The following is an 8,332-nucleotide window of genomic DNA, read 5'->3' as shown; positions in this document are numbered from 1 at the left end:
TGGTCCACCTCTGGCACACAGGCGCGCCAGCTCTCGATGAAGGGAAATTCTGGAATTTAAGAAAAGTGTCTGTGTAATATCTAATATTTACTTATTTTGAGTGTTTGGAATTTGCCGTGTCATGATTTGGGAGGAACAGAAACATAAGCTAAAACATTGATATTTGCAAGCCATTGTTCCAGTTACTGATTTCACATGAAAAATATGAGTTAAGAAATACTATTCTATGATGGTTTGTAGTCGAATAACCCACAGTAAGGAGTATAGATGCGTTGGAATTTAAACACGAGTGCAAAGCACTAGTGATTTGATAAAACGCATCTATAGTCCTTACTGTGGGTTATTCGACGACGAGTGATATGATAAAACGCATCTATACTCCTTACTGTGGGTTATTCGACTACAAACTATCAAAGAAAAATAATATTTTGATTCTAACACTATTCTGATTGATTTGGTTCAAGCTTTTGGACGTGAACTATATTGTTTAATACTCTGCCCTTCTTTGTACAAAGTTCACTATTTAGTGACGTCATTGAATTGTACAAACATATGACGTCGTTTTCATTCATAAATATTTTGCGAATGACGTCATTTTCATTGAGAACAACTATCGTAGAAACTAAATGACGTCATGTTTATTGATGCTACTGAAAAGCTGGCATGCTATAATGTTTCTTTAATTTTGTTTTTTAACAAATAACATTCTTTGCAGACGTGGTTATGCCACTTATCACCAAATGTACCATTTGTTGTTTCATTTAATATAAATGCTACATTTATTACATTTCTTTTAGAGCGCATTTTAGCAATATTTTACTGCAATATTTTATTCATTAATTCGGAACTATTTTCGAAACATTAAGCTCCGCCAATAATTTATTGCAGAATAACCCACACATGATTTCCTTCTTTGTTTATAGAAAACAAGTCGCGTTCCGTGATAGAATTATCCATAAGTAGGGCTGTCACGATACGCCGTGAGCGTACCGCGGTATATCGTGGTACGGCAACACTGTATCGCGGTACGTACCGCGATATTTTACAGAATATGTATCTGTGAAGAAAACAGCAGAATAACAAGTTTTACAAACTTTATTAAACTCAATAATCAGAAAACACTGGTATCATAGTATGACTAGAAACTGTAAAAGAAACTGTAATAAACGTGATAGAAGTACATACTCTCTATCGAAAAAACACTCTTTTGAAAACACCTTTTTATGACTAGAATGTTAAGATAACGCTATAATGAAGAACAATGATGATTTAACTTTAAACTGTCCATATGTAATCATCACATAACCTAAGAAAATGGACAGAAATTATCACAAATCACAGTTCTTTTTACAAAATAACAACATGTCAACCAATTCTGGAGCCAAGGACGCCCTTTGGGCAGTTACAATATCACCGGCTGAACTGAACACACGTTCAGCTGGCACAGATGTTGCTGGTATGCACAGGCGTTGTTTTGCGACAGAGGCAAGTAATGGGAACTGGATACAGTTTTTCTTCCACCAGTCTAATGCGTTGCTTTCTATGCTTATCTGATTCATTAGCTTATATTGTTTTATTTCTTCTTCGATTTTCTCCTGCAAGGACATGGGTGTGGCGGCTGTGGCCTCTTCAACATTCTCAAAGTAAAATATAGCTGCAAGACCAACTTTTTTTGAGGAGTCTGAGGACCGCTGACATTTGGCTGCATTCTCTGAAATATGAAATGTTATAATAAACAAATATATACCAGTTCTTAAAATTATAAAGTATTATTTGCAACATTTTTTTTACTTTATAAAAGCAGGCCTAAGTTAACAGGTTAATATATAACAAATCACCTTAAATTTTTGGGTTGAATAAAGTACATTTTTCATTTTACTGTAACTGCTGCATAGTGCACTTGTTGTTTATACCTTCATCAGATGTCTCAGTAGGAGATGGTGATTGGCTGGTATTTGGCCTCTCGGGAAGCAGAGGATGTGGAGGAATATGTTGTCCAGGGGTAGGAGCCTTGGTGTCAGCTTGAACGTGTACCTGAAACAATCGGATTTTCTTTTCATTGCTAGAGCTTTTTGTTGTATACATTTTTTTGATGCATCAATGCTGATATTTTGCTCTGTTTTATCACTTTACTTAATACTGACTTCCCTTTATAAAATGTGTTCTAATATTATAATCAATATTATCATTAATCCGGCATTATTATTTTCACTATTTATCATGCGAAATAGTAATAGCAGAAGCAGTAATGCAGTATGTTTTGTTTTGTAGCTTTGTAACCCCTACCTTTCCATCCCCAGATTGTAACAACAGCGCCAACGATGGTAGGTGTTCTCCATAGCCTCTGGTGTCAAGTAAGTGGTCTTGAAACGTGGATCCAGAAGAGTGCACTCAGACAGGAAATTCTGAAGCTCCTCACTGGTGTACCTGCAGAATAATAACAATACTTTTCTGGTTGCTCACAATTCATGCAGACATGCTTTAAAATTATCATTCTCTTTTTACTGATAACTAATTTGATCAATTTTTATTTATAGTTTTTCAGTTTACATTCTATGAATTTATCACAAAATAAAAATTTGATAATTGTTAATTGTAAAGCAATAACCAAATAACCGGCGTTCTAAGCCTCGCAACATAAACTTCTCTGTATTCAACGCTAACCTAGTATTCTCTATATTCTTGAACTGTGCGATATGTGTATGGCTTGTTGTTCATTCTTAATATTTAAGTTAAATGTCAAAAGTAGATCTATATGCTTTGGTTATAAACAATGCACATTACACGAAAGAAGGAAAATGTGATCAATTGACAATTCAAATATGTCGACATACAGTACATGTAGAAAACATGTGAAATAAGTCGTGTTTATAATAAATCGTCAAAAAAAATGGGGAAAATGACGCAATAAGTATGTCATTTTATGACGCCATCAATAAGCTGATTCATTATACGGATGGCGAAAAATTATGTCATATGACTAGATTTAAAGGTTGAAGGTCGTATAATTTTGAAACTTAAGTTTTGTCTACTTTGTTTCTTATGAAAAATCATTCAGTGGTAAAGTAAATATAAATAAAAAAATAACAAAACAAAAATCGTGTAATTTTATATTTTATTTCAACAGTTCTTTTGGTGAATATGTATCATATATATATTTTTCTGCAAAATATGCACATTTTCTTCTAATGGGTGACCTTAAAATTCGATCAATGAACCAAACAATATCGACCTAATTTTAGCGCATATCGCATGACGCCATTTAAAAGTAGTCCGTGCACGCGACAGGTATATTCCACAGTGTTGAATACAAGCAAATATATTCCACAACGTGTTATACCGTCAATGTCGCGGTGAAAATGGGATAAAATCTGCTATGTTTGCTTTCCTATTTAATTCACGTTAGGCATAGAGCTGTGTAAAGTATAAGATGGTAAAAATAGCACCACACTGGAATTGGGAACGTCCCATTTTGTACACGGGTATTTTATACTCATTTATCTGTTGTGAACTGGAATTTTTTACATTATTTGTGTATTTATATATTACATTATTTTTTTCATACAATAAGGGCATTTACCATAGATAAATAAAACATTGTGCAAGTTTAAACATAATTACGTTTGTATGCAGAAATCTGCAAATGCAGCCAAGTTTACCAACGGCTATTATTAGATAAACTGCTCCGGTTCATTTGAACAGCAGTAATGTAGAGTACATGACGTAGCGTGTGACGAAGAAGAAAGTTTATCGCGTTCATAAACTCATTTGAATAAAGCGAGAGAATGGCATAAGGGTCTTTATTTAACTATGCCAGGCCTCGACACTAACGGTGGTCCGGGGACCCGAGGCCCCCAGATTTTGGCGAGGACCACCAGTTTTTTCCAGCTGGGTGGTCCTCCGGGAACCCTAAATTTATAGAACCGCTTTGTCTTGATTGACCATTTGAATTTTCTAAAGTGGCTCCAATTTTTTAAAAGCGGCGAATTAAACAAAACGGTAAAATCTTATCCGAAAATGTACTGCGAATCGAAATCACACCACAGAGCATTAGCGGCCAGCTTCTGTCAGTTGTAAATATTGATTTTCGACGATGTAATCGACCTACAGTGCAGAGAGCATATTGAAATCACTGAAGCGTGTAAGTGTTACAAACGGTGTTTTTACTGCCATTGTCAAGTTTTATTGGGGTTATTATCGGATTAATGGCTCATTTATGATATTGAGCAAAAAAAAAAGTAACACTGGGACAAACTGCCCCGACGATCAATAATTATAATAATTATTTGGGCCGCTATTTCTTTAATCAAAACCATAGGCGATAGGGCTGGCAAAAGCATTTATTTCTCCACAAAAATACATAAACACTTTTTTCTACAGGTATTTGTGAGCATTTCTGTTTAATAGTTCCATTATTATAATGACCTTGGAAGGATATAATTTGATTTAGATACCAGCAATTTCTGAAATAAAAAGTATATCGTTCACTCGATGTACTATATTCCGGATATGTTAACATTCTGACATTTAAAGATAGTCAGTGACATGTATGTGTTGGTTTGAATTTAATAGCTTGTAAAAAAATATGCTTTATGTTATTTCAGGCAACTAGAATGGATGGTGGTAATTATCTGGGCGTTTCTGTCAGGAAATAGGCGTAAAAAACTATAATTTAATTGATCCTGGAAATAATCCACCACTAACAAAAAACGTTTAAACAACAGAAGCTGATGTATGACATGTCCAAATGACCATCCACCACTAACAGAAAACGTTTTAACAACAGAAGCTGATGTATGACATGTCCAAATGACCAACTGTTTAACAAATTAAGTGAGATAATTTATTTTCTGATGTTTTATATTTCTTTTTCCCTTTCAAATGATGTACATTGGTGTGATTCTATGTTTAAATAATAAATTTTGAAACATTTAGGCAGCATTTTGTTTAATACATTGAATTCAACATTGTTACATTATTTTGGTTGTTGTTTATCAAGTTGAAAAAAATGCTATTTGTATACAAATAAAGCTTATTAAGACTTATGAAGGTATGACTTATGAAGGTACTTATTGTTTTTTATGTAATAATATACTTTTTAAAGTGATAATATAGGCAATGACATTATTTAAGTCAGGTTTCTTTAAATGATTGTTCTTATTAATAAGGTTGGAATAATCGACAGTTTTCCCGGCGCAAAAAAGTTGCGACAACTTTCGTTGGGCCAGTGAAATCCCTGAATCCGCGTAATTACCTTTTATTTCTTATAAGTTTATAATAAGAACTTCCGAAACGCTAAGCACTGGCGGCGACACAGGCACTCGGCATTAGCTATTTCAATGAAAAATAACATGACAAAAAAGTTACTTATATATATATATATATATATATATATATATATATATATATATATATATATATATATATATATATATATATATATATAACAAGGTATGTGACTTAGACCAATGAATTGCTGATTTCGGCATACCAGCCAATTTCCGAAGCTCACTTCTCGATCAATGTTCAACCGATTTGCACAATTCTGGTATCAAACAACGCAGAAGACTATATACTGAATGAATAAATCGATGGAAGTTCTTCTAAGTCTTCCGTAAAGCAGTCATCAAAAATCAAACTTGCAACAACATGTCATAGAATCAATCTGATTACCACGAAAATACATAACAAATGTACATAATTCGGCTGTACTAAAATGTGTACTAGTATGCTTCTTGTTCTTATTTGCCCTTACGCTGAGAGTAGCTGTGTGTTGAAACAAGAGGGAACCCTAGTTTGGGTGAGGGCCACCAAAAGTTGAAAGTAGGGTTCCCTCCGGGTACCCTGTCAAAAAAGTTAAAGTCAAGGCCTGTATGCTAAAATAATTATTAAAGACCCTAGATGCAAAATCGTCAATTATTGAGTTAAATGGATTATAAGATGAATTTTAAAGGATAATTAAAGGTAAGATACTAGTTCTTACGTGTTTTGATTTTTGTTTGTACTTTTGTCGTTCCCTGTTCTCGGACTCGGGGAAATGATTTTAACATGGGCGCCATTGATGCATCGGATCACACACGGCATACCCATAATATTATATAAAAAACACGTTCTGCGCGTCCTTAAATTCGTCGTCCGAAGTCGGAAAACGTATTGCCCTGTATATTTTGTCAAATAAAGTGTCAGTCGCTGCAATGGTCTGTTTACTCGTCAAAATTGTCAAGTTCATCGATAGCTAAAGAAACGTTAGCGTACAGTTTATTTAGTATTGACAGACCTGTACAAAGTCGCGCCAGTCAAAAATCATAAAAAGCGACATATAAAGTTACGGTAGCCGGAACTAGGTCGTCGATGGTGTACATGTATGTTGACATCGACAGCATTTTGTCAGGAGCAATCGCCGCCATATTGGATTTTGATCATTTTCTTTCGAAAATAAAATGAATTATAGTAAAGTAAAATCATCTTTGCGCGGTCGTAATGTATTAAAATTCGCATACTGCGTACAATTGAATGTAGGCATATGGTGATATTTTTACTGGTTTTACAGTTTGTGTGTGAATTTTTTAAAGACTATTTTGCGTACCAGAACAAATACATGTTTATCACTACGCATGGTTACATTTGTTAGATTTTAAGCGCTTTTATGACTGAATTAAAATTATTGTTAAGGTTATTAGATCTATTTATGTTAAATGTCACGTTGAAAAAATCAAATGGGATAAATAGAATACTAGGATTAGCGTTGAATACAGAGAACTTTATGTTGCGAGGCTTAGAACCCCGGAAGCGCGAGCCTTGGCCTAGTATTCTCTATGTAATTTATACTAGAAGTATAGACTTTTTACTAAACATTATATTTAATATAAAAAGAAATATTGGCATTAAGTTAAGAAATATTAATTCATTCCAGTTAGTGACACTTCAATGACATAATTAGTGTGATTGTAGTGATGAATGATGATAATAATTAAAAACTATGAAGAAGTAATAGCATATTAGAAACAAAATGAAAGGCAATCAATAAGCAATTAAAGGCAGGCAAAAGAAGCAAGAAAGACAAGTGTTTTGTGAGGTTAATATATATAAAGGTAAACATCTGTTAAATAAAAAGGCGTGACAGAAAAAACCTTGCAATTACGACTTGAGGTGAAACCGATATTAAAAATAGAAACACAATGAGCAGGTGAAATTTATCAGTTTAGGAGCTACGTGTTTATTACTAAGACAACAACCAACACCAGCTATCTATTGATATAGTAGAACAAAAGCCAAGGATATATAATTTCACAGAAAAGGTATCACAGACACCGGAAAAATACATCATTGCCTCATGTTGGATAAACATCAGCACCACTATTCAAACAAATGACATTGAAAATAATTATTAATTATTTTACAAATAGTTTTAAAAAATAACAAATTACGTGTATCAACATATTTTTTCCACTTGAAAGTCATTTTGATTATATAAAGAATACAGTTACGTTGTGTTAATGTATTCAGTTTATTATGATAATTGCAAACTAGATTTAAGTATTTAAATAACTAGTTATTTTGCATTAGAAGTTAACTACCTTTTCTTGCTGCCTCCATCTGTTCAACCTCCCACACAAGCACATCATCGCTCATTTCCTTCCTGGGGGAAAACTTTGCGTGAGCAAGGTTTGGTCTGAGAGGTCGAAGGCGGGCAGACTGTTCCCGCAACTGCCTACGGGCCAGGTCAGCAGGCATCATGCTGAACAGCTCTGCCTTGGTGGTTGGAGTACTGGCGGTGGGTGTCGGCATTTTTTCTTTCTTTGCCTTGTGGTGCTCTACAGCCTCCTTGCCTTTAACAGTTAAAAGTTATTTGGTGCCTTATATGCAATTACTACAAGAACAGACCAACAAACATAAAACACAAACAACTACTGCCTACCAAAAATACATAGTTACAAACTTAACATTGGAGTGTTTTCAGAATTCTTCTGATAAAATAAGGAATGTGAAGTATATGCATTTACTCAATCGAGTCATGTACATTTTGGACGATGCTGGAACAGCATGGTCTAAGGTTTTATAACCAGTAAAAATATTCTTCACAATGGCGACCTATGTAAAAGACCGAGCCAGTCCGATTGAGATAACTCGATTTTTCACTTACTTCCCTTGGCATTCGCCACTGCGTAGGAGATTGCTCGTTGATTTTCATTGATAACATTCTCCTAGCAGAGTTGTCGTTCGTGTTGATAAAGGTAAGTATTAATAGAACAGCATATCCTGGGGAAACAGATTCAATAAGTGTATCGGAACGTTAATTTCAAATTAGTAATTTTACATCCATTTTATTTTT

At 34.1% G+C, this 8,332-nt stretch overlaps 1 protein-coding gene across 2 annotated transcripts; it reads right to left on the bottom strand.

Moving 5' to 3' along the window:
• Positions 1–2,124: 2,124 nt before the first annotated feature.
• LOC127864733 (uncharacterized) lies at positions 2,125–7,996 on the bottom strand. 2 transcript variants are annotated; one of them, XM_052404620.1, is made up of 2 exons: positions 7,578–7,996; positions 2,125–2,427 (listed from the first exon to the last, which is right to left on the bottom strand). In XM_052404620.1, exons 1-2 carry the CDS (start codon positions 7,786–7,788, stop codon positions 2,351–2,353), a joined length of 288 nt encoding a protein of 95 aa, XP_052260580.1. In that variant the 5' UTR covers positions 7,789–7,996; the 3' UTR covers positions 2,125–2,350. The 2 variants fall into 2 exon arrangements, with proteins under 2 accessions (XP_052260580.1, XP_052260579.1); XM_052404619.1 differs by lacking the exon at positions 2,125–2,427 and adding an exon at positions 7,120–7,356.
• Between the last annotated feature and the right edge of the window lie 336 nt (positions 7,997–8,332).

Source organism: Dreissena polymorpha, chromosome 1 (assembly GCF_020536995.1).
Source record: "Dreissena polymorpha isolate Duluth1 chromosome 1, UMN_Dpol_1.0, whole genome shotgun sequence".
NCBI classification, from domain to species: Eukaryota; Metazoa; Mollusca; class Bivalvia; order Myida; family Dreissenidae; genus Dreissena; species Dreissena polymorpha.
Note: the sequence above shows the minus strand (reverse complement) of the source record. Positions and strands in the feature narration are given on the sequence as shown.

Coding starts and splice junctions, on each gene's coding strand:
- LOC127864733 (XM_052404619.1), bottom strand. CDS start 7,788: ATGCCGACACCCACCGCCAGTACTCCAACCACCAAGGCAGAGCTGTTC. Junction 7,357..7,577: donor GATGGAGGCAGCAAGAAAAG/GTAGTTAACTTC, acceptor TTGTTTGAATAG/TGGTGCTGATGTTTATCCAA.